The sequence below is a fragment of the Oncorhynchus masou genome, chromosome 5 (genome assembly GCF_036934945.1).
Source record: "Oncorhynchus masou masou isolate Uvic2021 chromosome 5, UVic_Omas_1.1, whole genome shotgun sequence".
Lineage (NCBI taxonomy): Eukaryota > Metazoa > Chordata > Actinopteri > Salmoniformes > Salmonidae > Oncorhynchus > Oncorhynchus masou.
Window position 1 is genome coordinate 18,750,955 of NC_088216.1, and position 15,105 is coordinate 18,766,059.

The 15,105-nt window shown below is 46.1% G+C and overlaps 1 protein-coding gene across 1 annotated transcript in view; it reads right to left on the reverse strand.

Moving 5' to 3' along the window:
• Positions 1–1,617: 1,617 nt before the first annotated feature.
• The window catches only part of plppr2b (phospholipid phosphatase related 2b), a 30,535-nt gene continuing 17,047 nt past the window's right edge, over positions 1,618–15,105 (reverse strand). Inside the window, 6 exon segments of the mRNA XM_064962305.1 lie at positions 1,618–2,564; positions 4,849–4,921; positions 4,924–4,975; positions 7,309–7,485; positions 10,070–10,320; positions 10,593–10,713. Coding sequence (XP_064818377.1) covers positions 2,456–2,564; positions 4,849–4,921; positions 4,924–4,975; positions 7,309–7,485; positions 10,070–10,320; positions 10,593–10,713 — 783 coding nt within the window. The 3' untranslated portion in view covers positions 1,618–2,455.

The following is a 15,105-nucleotide window of genomic DNA, read 5'->3' on the forward strand; positions in this document are numbered from 1 at the left end:
CCAGTCCACTTCAGTAGTGATAATGAATGACAGGTAGCCAGTCCACTTCAGTAGTGATAATGAATGACAGGTAGCCAGTCCACTTCAGTAGTGATAATGAATGACAGGTAGTCAGTCCACTTCCACTCAGTCCACTTCAGTAGTGATAATGAATGACAGGTAGCCAGTCCACTTCAGTAGTGATAATGAATGACAGGTAGCCAGTCCACTTCAATAGTGATAATGAATGACAGGTAGCCAGTCCACTTCAATAGTGATAATGAATGACAGGTAGCCAGTCCACTTCAGTAGTGATAATGAATGACAGGTAGCCAGTCCACTTCAATAGTGATAATGAATGACAGGTAGCCAGTCCACTTCAATAGTGATAATGAATGACAGGTAGCCAGTCCACTTCAATAGTGATAATGAACGACAGGTAGCCAGTCCACTTCAATAGTGATAATGAATGACAGGTAGCCAGTTCACTTCAACAGTGATAATGAATGACAGGTAGCCAGTCCACTTAAATAGTGATAATGAATGACAGGTAGCCAGTCCACTTCAACTGTGATAATGAATATATCTTTATAGAAATATATCAAATGTATATTCCAGAATGTAGGAAAGTTATTGGGTGTTAGTAACTGGGCTGTTGCATCGTGACGTTTTGAGGGTTGTTTGAGCTATTAATGTATGTTTTGTAACATTTGTATCCACCTGTATAATAACAGTAATATAATCACATGTTGTTACAGTATATCCAGTTGAATGTTACTCCTTGTCAGATGAGGGAAAACAACATCACATTACTATAGTGTGAAGCTACAGCAGAGGAGAGACTAGTATTTAACTAAACTAAATATCCCCCAAAACACAAAATACACAACATATACTTAATCATATATAAGCATATAAGCCTCTGGTAGTTAAACTGCGCCATCACCATCATTTGCAAAATGATCCTCTTTCACCTCATACAAATATTTAAAAAATCTTCTTAACTGTTCTTATTCCTTTGTCCTGGTTATTTTTCCTGAGTTTTACAAACAGCTCCTTTGATTCCATCGTTCAGTCACTGAGGACTTACATTACCAATCAAAAGTTTGGACACACCTACTCATTCAAGGGTTTTTCTTTATTTTTACTATTTTCTACATTGTAGAATAATAGTGAAGACATCAAAACTATGGAATAGCACATATGGAATCATGTAGTAACCAGAAAAGTTTTAAAGAAATTAAAATATATTTTATATTTGAGATTATTCAAAGTAGCCACCCTTTGCCTTGATGACAGCTTTGCACACTTTTGACATTCTCTCAACCAGCTTCATGAGGTAGTCACCTGGAATGCATTTCAATTAACAGGTGTGCCTTGTTAAAAGTAAATTTGAGGAATTTCTTTCCTTCTTAATGCATTAGCAAAAACAGATCAAATAAGAAAAGAGAAACGACAGTCCATCATTACTTTAAGACATGAAGCTACTTTGAAGATTCTCAAATATAAAATATTTTTTGATTTGTTTTAAACATTTTTGGTTACATGATTCCATATGTGTTATTTTATAGTTTTGATGTCTTCACTATTATTCTACAATGTAGAAAATAGTAAAAATAAAGAAAACCCCTTGAATGAGTAAGTGTGTCCAAACTTTTGACCGGTACTGTATATTGATCTCATCTTTCCACTGTGTTTTGTTTATTTTTATGCACCGTGCCCCTCTTTCTGTGTCGTTCAACCACTGTTTAGTGTTCTCTGTCTGTACATGAAAGTAGAGTAGAAGAAGACTTCTCTGTCTGTACATGAAAGTAGAGTAGAAGAAGAAGAAAAAGAGGAGACCCAAAAGGAGAAGTGAAGACAAAACAATAGAACTGTGGCGGAGGGAAAGGTACTGTAATTGCTTCCACAGCTCTTAGTAGTCTTGGCTTTGGTGAGCTTGTATTTGTACACCACTGGGTCATCTTGGAAAAAAATCAAGTGGGAGGCAAAAAAAACATTTGATGAACAAGGTCGAGACAGACAGAGGTTAAAAGACGCCATATCCGATCAAATCCGTTTAGCCCGCAGAGGACTTAGCCGGTTACCATGGCCGTGGCCTGGGTCGTCTCCTTGGTGATGGAGGCTAACCACAGATCTAGGATCAGATTCCACTTACCCCCAACCCTAACCATACAAGGATGACAAGATATTTGACCATGTAATAATGGTTAGGGTAAACTTCTACCTACTTCAGGGTCGTATTCATTACTGCACACCGTAGCAAAATGTTTTGCAACGGAAACGAAAACAAGCCTTTCTTATTGGACAAGTCCAGGTAGTCCCTCCCAGGTAAGGTTGTTTTGAGGTTGGATCTGGGTGATTTAGGTTCTAGGTTCCATGTTCTAGACCTGGGTGGAGAACGAGCGTCGGAGAGGGAGCCGCCCCTCAGGGTGGGCAGGGCAGGGGGCGTGGTGCTCAGAGATGGATGGCAAGTCTAGACTTCGCTGGAGATGAAGCGCCGCGAGGGGAGGAGCACATCGGGAGGGGCGGGGCACAGGTATGGCTGATGGTCATGTGATCTCAGTGTACGGTAGTCTTGGAACCTGGGGGAGGGGAGAGAGAAGGAGAGAACAAGATTAGGAGGCAAGAAGTATAGGAATGTGTTAAAGAATTAGAAGTACAGGGTGACTGAGGGGAATCATACAAGTGGGATTGAAAGATTTAAAGAGGTAGAGGTCTGTGTTGGGAGGGGACAAGGTTTAGACGGATCGGGTTTCATAAAGCTGGAAAAAGGGGAGGATATTATGCTGAACAGTATAATCTATTTAAACTTGATTTATCCAGGTTAATCATAAGGGATATGAGGGTTAACCAGGCGAGAGAACACATGTAGCAACCAAACCAATAAACTAAAGAGTAGAGGTCGACCGATTATGATTTTTCAGTGCCGATACCGATTATTGGAGGACCAAAAAAGCTGATACCGATTAGTCGGACGATTTTTTTATTTTATTTATTTGTAATGATGACAATTACAATAATACTGAATGAACACTTATTTTAACTTAATATAATACATCAATAAAAGTCCATTTAGCCTCAAATAAATAATGAAACATGTTCAATTTGGTTTAAAAAATGCAAAAACAAAGTGTTGGAGAAGTAAAAGTGCAATATGTGCCATGTAAAAAAGCTAACGTTGGAGTTCCTTGCTCAGAACATGAGAACATATGAAAGTTGGTGGTTCCTTTTAACATGAGACTTCCAAGGTAAGAGGTTTTAGGTTGTAGTTAATAGAGTATTTATAGGAATATCTCTATATACCATTTGTATTTAATATACCTTTGGCTATTGGATGTTCTTATAGGCACTATAGTATTGCCAGTGTAACAGTATAGCTTCCGACAACAGCCACACTCGAAGCAGCGTTACCCATGCAGAGCAAGCGGAACAACTACTCCAAGTCTCAGAGCAAGTGACGTTTGAAACGCTATTAGCGCACACCCAGCTAACTAGCTAGCCATTTCACATCGGTTACACCAGCCATTAGGCCGATAGGCTTGAAGTCATAAACAGCGCTGAGTTTGCGAAGAGCTGCTGGCAAAACGCACAAAAGTGCTGTTTGAATGAATGCTTACGAGCCTGCTGCTGCCTACAATCGCTCAGTCAGACTGTTCTATCAAATCATAGACTTAATTATAACACACAGAAATACGAGCCTTTGGTCATTTATATGGTCAAATCCGGAAACTATAATTTAGAAAACAAAACGTTTATTATTTCAGGAAATACGGAACCGTTCGGTATTTTATCTAACGGGTGGCATCCATAAGTCTAAATATTCTTGTTACATTGCACAACCTTCAATGTTATGTCATGATTACGTAATATTCTGGCAAATTAGTTCGCAATGAGCCAGGCTGTCCAAACTGTTGCATATACCCTGACTCTGCATGCAATGACACAATTTCACCTGGTTAATACTGCCTGCTAACCTGGATTTCTTTTAGCTAAATATGCAGGTTTAAAAATATATACTTCTGTGTATTGATTTTAAGAAAGGCATTGGTGTTTATGGTTAGGTACAGTCGTCCCAACGATTGTGCTTTTTTCGCAAATGTGCTTTTGTTAAATCATCCCCCAGCATTGCATCGATTATATGCAATGCAGGACAGGCTAGATAAACGAGTAATATCAGCAACCATGTGTAGTTATAACTAGTGATTATGATTGATTGTTTTTTATAAGATAAGTTCAATGCTAGCAGCAACTTACCTTGGATTCTAGTTCATTGACGTAACAGGCAGGCTCCCGTGGAGTGCAATGAGAGGCCGGTGGTTAGAGCGTTGGACTAGTTAACTGAAAGGTTGCAAGATTGGATCCACCGAGCTGACAAGGTGAAAATCTGTTGTTCTGCCCATGAACAAGGCAGTTAACCGTCATTGAAAATAAGAATGTGTTCTTAACTGTTCCTAGGCCGTCATTGAAAATAAGAATGTGTTCTTAACTGACTTGCCTAGTTAAATAAAGGTATAAAAAATATATATATATATATAAATAATCGGCAAAATAGGAGCCCAAAAAGGATTCTTCACAAAAAAAAATACCGATTTCCGATTGTTATGAAAACTTGATATCTGTTCCACTTCCCTAAGTTTTATATCTTTATGTTTGGCCATTCCGAGTTAATTGGCACTGTATCTGCCCTAATTAATCGGCCATTCCTACTACTAATGAGATCCATAAAAAATACCCTTCTTGTAAGAATGAATATGAACAAATAATTAATTGAATTCACATTCATATTTACAAGAGATGTGAGGATGGCTCATTTTATGAGAACACTATCCCCTGTGACCCCCAGCCCTTACCTGAGGGCAACTTAACTTTTCAAGTGGACTCTCCACGCGAGGTAGGGTGGACAGTAGCATGCCGTGGGGGGGCTGAGGGCGCTGGGGGGCAGCGGGGGCAGGGCTGACGCCGTCTGCTGGAAGTTGTTGATCACACATGTCACCTGGTAGAGAGAGGTGGAGATTGAAAGGATGGATGGAAAAGAGACACAGAGAGAGAATAAGAGTGATAGATGGAGAGAGAAGGGGTAGGGAGAGAAGGAAGAGAGAGTAGAGAGAGAGATAGAGAGAGAGAGAGAGAGAGAGAGAGAGAGAGAGAGAGAAAGAGAGAGAGAAGAGAGAGAGAGAGAGAGAGAGAGAGAGAGAGAGAAGACAAGTTAGAGAGTGATGAGAAAGAGAGAGAAAGAGAGAGATCCCCAGAGAGAGAGAGCCCTCGTCCCCAGAGAGAGAGAGAGAGAGAGAGAGAGAGAGAGAGAGAGAGAGACTGTAAAAATGTGCTGCTGAAGACAAGTTATTTAAAGTGATGTAAATTGAAACATTGCAGCTCTAACTTGAAACTGAATGGGTAATGTCCCCATCCCCCCACCCCTACCCCCATCTAGCCCTCATCCCCACCACTACTCCCACCACTACCCCTACTCCCATCTAGCCCTCATCCCCACCACTACTCCCACACACTACCCCTACATCCCCCCCTACCCCCATCTAGCCCTCGTCCCCACCACTACTCCCACCACTACCCCTACACCCATCTAGCCCTCGTCCCCACCACTACTCCCCCCATCTCCCACCACTACCCCTACTCCCATCTAGCCCTCATCCCCACCTCTACTCCCACCACTACCCCTACCCCCATCTAGCCCTCATCCCCACCTCTACTCCATCCCCTCACTACTCTCACCCTACCCCCATCTCATCCCCACCCCTCATCCCCACCTCTACTCTCCCACCACTACCCCTACCCCCATCTAGTCCTCATCCCCCCTCATCCCCACCTCTACCCCCATCTAGTCCCATCCCCACCCCTACCCCTACTCCCATCTAGCCCTCGTCCCCACCACTACTCCCACCACTACCCCTACCCCCATCTAGCCCTCATCCCCACCTCTACTACCCCACCACTACCTCTACTCCCCCCTACTCCCCCCATCTAGTCCTCATCCCCACCCCTACCCCCATCTAGCCACTACTCCCACCGTCCCCACCACTACATCCCACCACTACTCCTACCCCCATCTATCATAGTCCTCATCCCCACCTCTACTCCCACCACTACCCCTACTCCCATCTAGCCCTCATCCCCACCTCTACTCCCACCACTACTCCTACCCCCATCTAGTCCTCATCCCCACCCCCATCTACTCCCCACCACTACTCCCACCACTACCCCTACTCCCATCTAGCCCTCATCCCCACCTCTACTCCCACCACTACTCCTACCCCCATCTAGCCCTCGTCCCCACCACTACTCCCACCACTACCCCTACTCCCATCTAGCCCTCATCCCCACCTCTACTCTCACCACTATTCCTACTCCCATCTAGTCCTCATCCCCACCACTACTCCCACCACTACCCCTACCCCCATCTAGCCCTCAACCCCACCACTACTCCCACCACTACCCCTACTCCCATCTAGCCCTCATCCCCACCTCTACTCCCACCACTACTCCTATCCCCATCTAGTCCTCATCCCCACCACTACTCTCACCACTACCCCTAGCCCCATCTAGCCCTCATCCCAACCACTACCCCTACCCCCATCAAGCCCTCAGGTCGTAGTAACTAGTAACCAGAAGGTTGCAAGTTCAAATCCCCGAGCTGACAAGGTACAAATCTGTCGTTCTGCCCCTGAACAGGCAGTTAACCCACTGTTCCTAGGCCGTCATTGAAAATAACAATTTGTTCTTAACTGACTTGCCTAGTTAAATGAAGGTAAAATTAAATAAAAATAAAAATCCCCACCTCTACTCCCACCACTGCCCTCATCCCCACCTCTACTCCTACCCCATCTAGCCCTTACCCCTAGCCCTCATCACCACCCATCTCCCCATCTAGCCCTCATCACCACCCCTGGCCCTCACCCCATCTCCCCATCTAGCCCTCATCACTACCCCTACCCCCATCTCCCCATCTGGCCCTCATCACTACCCCATCTCCCCATCTAGCCCTCATCACTACCCCTAACCTCATCTCCCCATCCCCACCCCTACAACTACCCATCTCCCCATCTAGCCTCCTTCCCTCATCCCCACCACTACCCCATCTAGCCCTCATCCCCACCTCTACTCCCCCAGTCCCCACACAAGGAAGATAGCGATGGCCCCTCCAGTCAGGTATCTAACCAGGATGTTCATCTCCCCACCCCTACTCCCCAGTCCCCTCACCAGGAAGGCAGCGATGGCCCCTCCGGTCAGGTATCTAACCAGGACGTTACCCACCCCTACACGACACCTTACTCCCACTTCTACCACCCCCCTACTCCCCAGTCCCCTCACCAGGAAGGCAGCGATGGCCCCTCCGGTCAGGTATCCAGCCAGGACGTCACCCCAATGGTTCCTGTACTCCGTGACCCTCACCACCCCCACCAGCACAGCCAGGGACAGGAGGGTCAGACACAGGGTGGGCTTGGTCAGCCGAGTGCCCTTTGTACGGAACACCAGCGTCACGTACATCTGAAACACACACTCATTTAAAAGCTACTCTGCAGACACACACACACAGAGGTGGAGGTTAAGATGCAAACAGAGCTATACATTCTAGATATACAGTACCTCCACAGAAGCACACACAGAGCTATACATTCTAGATATACAGTAACTCCACAGAAGCACACACAGAGCTATACATTCTAGATATACAGTACCTCCACAGAAGCACATCCGGCCAGGCAAGGTGGGCCATGTTTTTCACCTGTTTTGTGTCTACCCTTTCTTACAGACCAGGCTCCCAGAACGCGAAGGCAGACGCATTGTCCCAGCTGTATGACACAGAGGAGCGGCCCCTGGATCCCACTCCCATACTCCCCGCCTCCTGCCTGGTGGCGCCGGTAGTGTGCGAGCTGGACACGGACATTGAGCAGGCGTTACGTGCAGAGCCCGCTTCCATCCAGTGTCCCGCAGGGCGTCTGTACGTTCCGTCTGCTGTCCGTGACCGGTTGATCTATTGGGCCTCCTCACCCTCCTCTGGTCATCCTGGGATCTGTCAGACAGTGCGCTGTTTGAGCGGGAGGTACTGGTGGCCTACCTTGGCTAAGGACGTGAGGGTTTATGTTTACTCCTGCTCGGTGTGCGCCCAGTGTAAGGCTCCTAGGCACCTGCCCAGAGGTAAGCTACACCCCTTACCTGTTCCACAGCGGCCTTGGTCACACCTGTCGGTGGATTTTCTTACTGACCTTCCACTTTCACAGGGTAACACCGTGATCCTGGTCGTTGTGGATCGTTTCTCTATGTCCTGTCGTCTCCTCCCTTTGCCCGGTCTCACTACGGCCCTACAGACTGCGGAGCACTACGGGGTGCTTGAGGATATAGTGTCTGATCGGGGTACCCAGTTCACGTCTAGGGTCTGGAAGGCGTTCATGGAACGTCTGGGGGTCTTGATCAGCCTTACTTCAGGGTTTCACCTCGAGAGTAATGGGCAGGTGGAGAGAGTGAACTAGGATGTGGGCAGGTTTCTGTGGTCCTATTGCCAGTTCCGGCCGGGGAGTGTGTGGAGTTCGTGCCCTGGGCCGAGATGGCACAGAATTCGCTCCACTCCTCCACCACTCCTCCACTAACATCTCTCAGACCGAGGTTCCTGCGGTGGATTACTGGTTCAGGCGCGCGGAGGAGACATGGGAAGCCATCCGTGTCCACCTTCAGCAGGCCGTGACACGCCAGAAGGTTACTGCAGATCGCCACAGCAGTGAGACCCCGGTGTTCGTACCGGGGGACCGGTTCTGGCTCTCGACCCAAAACCTGCCCCTCCGCCTGCCCTGCCGGAAGCTGGGTCCGCGGTTTGTGGGGCCATTTAAAGTCCTGAGGAGAATGAACAAGGTTTGTTATAGGTTACAGCTTCCACCTGATTACCGTATGAACCCCTCGTTCCATATGTCTCTCCTCAGGCCGGTGGTGGCTGGCCTGCTCCAGGAGTTTGAGGTGCGGGAGATTCCTCCGCCCCCTCTGGACATCGGGGGCCATGGCGTACTCCATTCGCTCCATACTGGATTCGAGGCGCCAGGCCTTCAGTATCTCGTGGAGTGGGAGGGGTACGGTCTGGAGGAGAGGTGCTGGGTTCCGGTCGAGGACGTGTTGGACCAATCTATGCTGCAGGAGTTCCACCGTCTACGTCCGGATCGCCCTGCGCCTCGCCCTCCGGGTCGTCCCCGAGGCCGGTGTCGACACGCTGCTGGAGCCGCGCATCAGGGGGTGGTTACTGTCACGACTTCGGCCGAACTTGGTCCCTCTCCTTGTTCGGGCGGCGTTCGTTGTTGCCGACCTTCTAGCCATCGCTGATCCTCTTTTAATTTTCCTTTGGTTTTGTCTTGTATCACACCTGGTTCCAATCCCATTCATTATATGTGTGTATTTAACCCTCTGTTCCCCCTCATTGTCCTTGCCGGTGATTGTTTGTTTGTAAGCTTTGTGCAAGATATGTTCTGGTGTGCGACGGGTTTTGTACCCACTTGTATTATTTAGTATATTTTGGTTTTTGAGCACTTATTATACCAAGTTTGATCTCCTGCACCTGACTTCCCTGCCACCAGCACGCACTCTTACACAGTACCTCCACAGCAGCACACACAGAGATATACATTCTAGATATACAGTGCCTGCACATAAGCAGACAGAGCTATAGAGTCTAGATACACAGTACCTCCACAGCAGCACACACAGAGATATACATTCTAGATATACAGTGCCTGCACATAAGCAGACAGAGCTATAGAGTCTAGATATACAGTACCTCCACAGCAGCACACACAGAGATATACATTCTAGATATACAGTGCCTGCACATAAGCAGACAGAGCTATAGAGTCTAGATATACAGCACCGCCACAGAAGCACACACAGAGTTATAAAGTCTAAATATACAGTACCTCCACAGCAGCACACACAGAGATATAAATTCTAGATATACCCTCTACCTCCACTAAGCACATAGAAATGTACAGAAACATACATTCACACTTCAAAACACTGATATCAGAAAACATATCTCTATTCTTCCCGGTGTCACACTTTATTCCTTCCCCTCTAACTTCCCCCTAGTTCCTACCACTGTGTAGACAGCAGAGTAGATGCTGAGGGCCGCGTCCTTGGAGGGGAAGGACTTGCGTGCAGACGCAACCAGGTAGGGGTTCCCAGTGCAGGCGCGGCGCTCTGTGATGTACTGCATGGGGGACTGGCAGCCCAAGACTGTGTAGTTGGGGCGGCAGGCAGACAGGAAGTGAGGGGTCTGGTTTCCTGTCACCACCTGGCCTGCATTGGCGAAGATGGTGGTGGCGAAGAGGCCAAAGGAGTAGACGCCTGAGGGGGTGGAGGAGGAGAACGGGGGTGGAGGAGGTGGAGGGTGAGGGGAGAGGATGGGGGAGGAGAGAGAGAGGGATAGGAAGAGAGGGAGACGAGAAGGGAGAAATAGAGAGACAGACGAGATGGCAGAGAGAGATAAAAACCCTTCATTCTATGTTGAATGACAGTAGTGAGGCAGCATGCCCAATATATTGCACAATATATTAGGACCAATATACACCAGGTTTAATATGGTCTAATGTACAGTGGGACCTATAGCCGAGGCTCACCCAGAAAGCGTACTATCCTGCGGAGGAGGGGGTTGAAGTAACAGCAGTCAGCCGTCACAATGGTCTTCTCCTGAGCCCCCTCCGCTTTCACAAAGAACGTTGTCACCTCTCCAATCAGAATCTACAGACAGACGAACAGACGGACGGATGGACAGACAGACAGAGAGAAAGGCAGAGAGGTTAGTGTAAAACACTGAAAGCTATGAGCAAATCCAAACCCACTACATAAGAACGGTATCCTGTATTTGTTCACAGTATACTCAGTTCTTGTATATGGCATTATTTATGTCTAGTTTCAGGTGGGTACTGGTTTAGTGTGGAGAGGAGGTGGGTACTGGTTTAGTGTGGAGAGGAGGTGGGGACTGGTTTATTGTGGAGAGGAGGTGGGTATTGGTTTAGTGTGGAGAGGAGGTGGTACAGGTTTAGTGTTGAGAGGAGGTGGGGACTGGTTTAGTGTGGCGAGGAGGTGGGTATTGGTTTAGTGTGGAGAGGAGGAGGGGACTGGTTTAGTGTGGAGAGGAGGTGGGTACTGGTTTAGTGTGGAGAGGAGGTGGGTACTGGTTTAGTGTGGAGAGGAGGTGGGGACTGGTTTATTGTGGAGAGGAGGTGGGTATTGGTTTAGTGTGGAGAGGAGGTGGTACAGGTTTAGTGTTGAGAGGAGGTGGGGACTGGTTTAGTGTGGCGAGGAGGTGGGTATTGGTTTAGTGTGGAGAGGAGGAGGGGACTGGTTTAGTGTGGAGAGGAGGTGGGTACTGGTTTAGTGTGGAGAGGAGGTGGGTACTGGTTTAGTGTGGAGAGGAGGTGGGGACTGGTTTATTGTGGAGAGGAGGTGGGTACTGGTTTAGTGTAGAGAGGAGGTGGGTACTGGTTTAGTGTGGAGAGGAGGTGGGTACTGGTTTAGTGTGGAGAGGAGGTGGGTACTGGTTTAGTGTGGAGAGAAGGTGGGGACTGGTTTAGTGTTGAGAGGAGCTGGGTACTGGTTTAGTGTAGAGAGGAGGTGGGTACTGGTTTAGTGTGGAGAGGAGGTGGGTACTGGTTTAGTGTGGCGAGGAGGTGGGTATTGGTTTAGTGTGGAGAGGAGGTGGGGACTGGTTTAGTGTGGAGAGGAGGTGGGGACTGGTTTATTGTGGAGAGGAGGTGGGTATTGGTTTAGTGTGGAGAGGAGGTGGTACAGGTTTAGTGTTGAGAGGAGGTGGGGACTGGTTTAGTGTGGCGAGGAGGTGGGTATTGGTTTAGTGTGGAGAGGAGGAGGGGACTGGTTTAGTGTGGAGAGGAGGTGGGTACTGGTTTAGTGTGGAGAGGAGGTGGGTACTGGTTTAGTGTGGAGAGGAGGTGGGGACTGGTTTATTGTGGAGAGGAGGTGGGTACTGGTTTAGTGTAGAGAGGAGGTGGGTACTGGTTTAGTGTGGAGAGGAGGTGGGTACTGGTTTAGTGTGGAGAGGAGGTGGGTACTGGTTTAGTGTGGAGAGAAGGTGGGGACTGGTTTAGTGTTGAGAGGAGCTGGGTACTGGTTTAGTGTAGAGAGGAGGTGGGTACTGGTTTAGTGTGGAGAGGAGGTGGGTACTGGTTTAGTGTGGCGAGGAGGTGGGTATTGGTTTAGTGTGGAGAGGAGGTGGGGACTGGTTTAGTGTGGAGAGGAGGTGGGTACTGGTTTAGTGTGGAGAGGAGGTGGGTACTGGTTTAGTGTGGAGAGGAGGTGGGGACTGGTTTATTGTGGAGAGGAGGTGGGTACTGGTTTATTGTGGAGAGGAGGTGGGTACTGGTTTAGTGTGGAGAGGAGGTGGGTACTGGTTTAGTGTGGAGAGAAGGTGGGGACTGGTTTAGTGTTGAGAGGAGGTGGGTACTGGTTTAGTGTTGAGAGGAGGTGGGTACTGGTTTAGTGTTGAGAGGAGCTGGGTACTGGTTTAGTGTAGAGAGGAGGTGGGTACTGGTTTAGTGTGGAGAGGAGGTGGGTACTGGTTTAGTGTGGAGAGAAGGTGGGGACTGGTTTAGTGTTGAGAGGAGCTGGGTACTGGTTTAGTGTAGAGAGGAGGTGGGTACTGGTTTAGTGTGGAGAGGAGGTGGGTACTGGTTTAGTGTGGAGAGGAGGTGGGTACTGGTTTAGTGTGGAGAGGAGGTGGGTACTGGTTTAGTGTGGAGAGAAGGTGGGGACTGGTTTAGTGTTGAGAGGAGCTGGGTACTGGTTTAGTGTAGAGAGGAGGTGGGTACTGGTTTAGTGTGGAGAGGAGGTGGGTACTGGTTTAGTGTGGCGAGGAGGTGGGTATTGGTTTAGTGTGGAGAGGAGGTGGGGACTGGTTTAGTGTGGAGAGGAGGTGGGTACTGGTTTAGTGTGGAGAGGAGGTGGGTACTGGTTTAGTGTGGAGAGGAGGTGGGGACTGGTTTATTGTGGAGAGGAGGTGGGTACTGGTTTAGTGTGGAGAGGAGGTGGGTACTGGTTTAGTGTGGAGAGAAGGTGGGGACTGGTTTAGTGTTGAGAGGAGGTGGGTATTGGTTTAGTGTGGAGAGAAGGTGGGGACTGGTTTAGTGTTGAGAGGAGCTGGGTACTGGTTTAGTGTAGAGAGGAGGTGGGTACTGGTTTAGTGTGGAGAGGAGGTGGGTACTGGTTTAGTGTGGCGAGGAGGTGGGTATTGGTTTAGTGTGGAGAGGAGGTGGGGACTGGTTTAGTGTGGAGAGGAGGTGGGTACTGGTTTAGTGTGGAGAGGAGGTGGGTACTGGTTTAGTGTGGAGAGGAGGTGGGGACTGGTTTATTGTGGAGAGGAGGTGGGGACTGGTTTATTGTGGAGAGGAGGTGGGTACTGGTTTAGTGTGGTGGGGAGGTGGGAACTGGTCTACTGTTAGAGATATAACTACTGTATAGAGATATAACAACTGTATAGAGATATAACTACTGTATAGAGATATAACTACTGTTAGAGATATAACTACTGTATAGAGATATAACTACTGTTAGAGATACACTATAACTACTGTATAGAGATATAACTACTGTATAGAGACATAACTACTGTATATCGATATAACTACTGTTAGAGATATAACTACTGTATAGAGATATAACTACTGTTAGAGATACACTATAACTACTGTATAGAGATATAACTACTGTTAGAGATATAACTACTGTTAGAGATATAACTACTGTATAGAGATATAACAACTGTATAGAGATATAACTACTGTATATCGATATAACTACTGTTAGAGATATAACTACTGTATAGAGATATAACAACTGTATAGAGATATAACTACTGTATAGAGATATAACTACTGTTAGAGATATAACTACTGTATAGAGATATAACTACTGTTAGAGATACACTATAACTACTGTATAGAGATATAACTACTGTATAGAGATATAACTACTGTATAGAGATATAACTACTGTTAGAGATACACTATAACTACTGTATAGAGATATAACTACTGTTAGAGATACACTATAACTACTGTATAGAGATATAACTACTGTATAGAGATATAACTACTGTTAGAGATACACTATAACTACTGTATAGAGATATAACTACTGTATAGAGATATAACTACTGTATAGAGATATAACTACTGTTAGAGATACACTATAACTACTATATAGAGATATAACTACTGTTAGAAATATAACTACTGTTAGCGATATAACTAATGCATAGAGATACACTATAACTACCGTTAGAGATATAACTACTGCATAGAGATACACTATAACTACCGTTAGAGATATAACTACTGTTAGAGATACACTATAACTACTGTATAGAGATATAACTACTGTTAGAGATACACTATAACTACTGTATAGAGATATAACTACTGTTAGATATATAACTACTGTATAGAGATATAACTACTGTTAGAAATATAACTACTGTTAGAAATATAACTACTGTTAGAGATACACTATAACTACTGTATAGAGATACACTATAACTACTGTATAGCGATATAACTCCTGTATAGAGATATAACTACTGTTAGAGATATAACTACTGTATATAGATATAACTACTGTATAGCGATATAACTACTGCATAGAGATAACTATTGTATATAGATATAACTACTGTTAGAGATATAACTACTGTATATAGATATAACTACTGTTAGAGATATAACTACTGTATAGAGATATAACTACTGAATAGAGATATAACTACTGCATATAGATATAACTACTGTATATAGATATAACTACTGTATATAGATATAACTACTGTTAGATATATATCTAATGTTAGAGATATAACTACTGTTAGAGATATAACCACTGCATAGAGATATAACTACTGTATATAGATATAACTACTGTTAGAGATATAACTACTGTATAGAGATATAACAACTGCATAGAGACAACTACTGTATATTGATATAACTACTGTTAGAGATATAACTACTGTATAGAGATATAACTACTGTATAGAGATATAACTACTGTATAGCGATATAACTACTGCATAGAGATAACTACTGTATATAGATATAACTACTGTATATAGATATAACTACT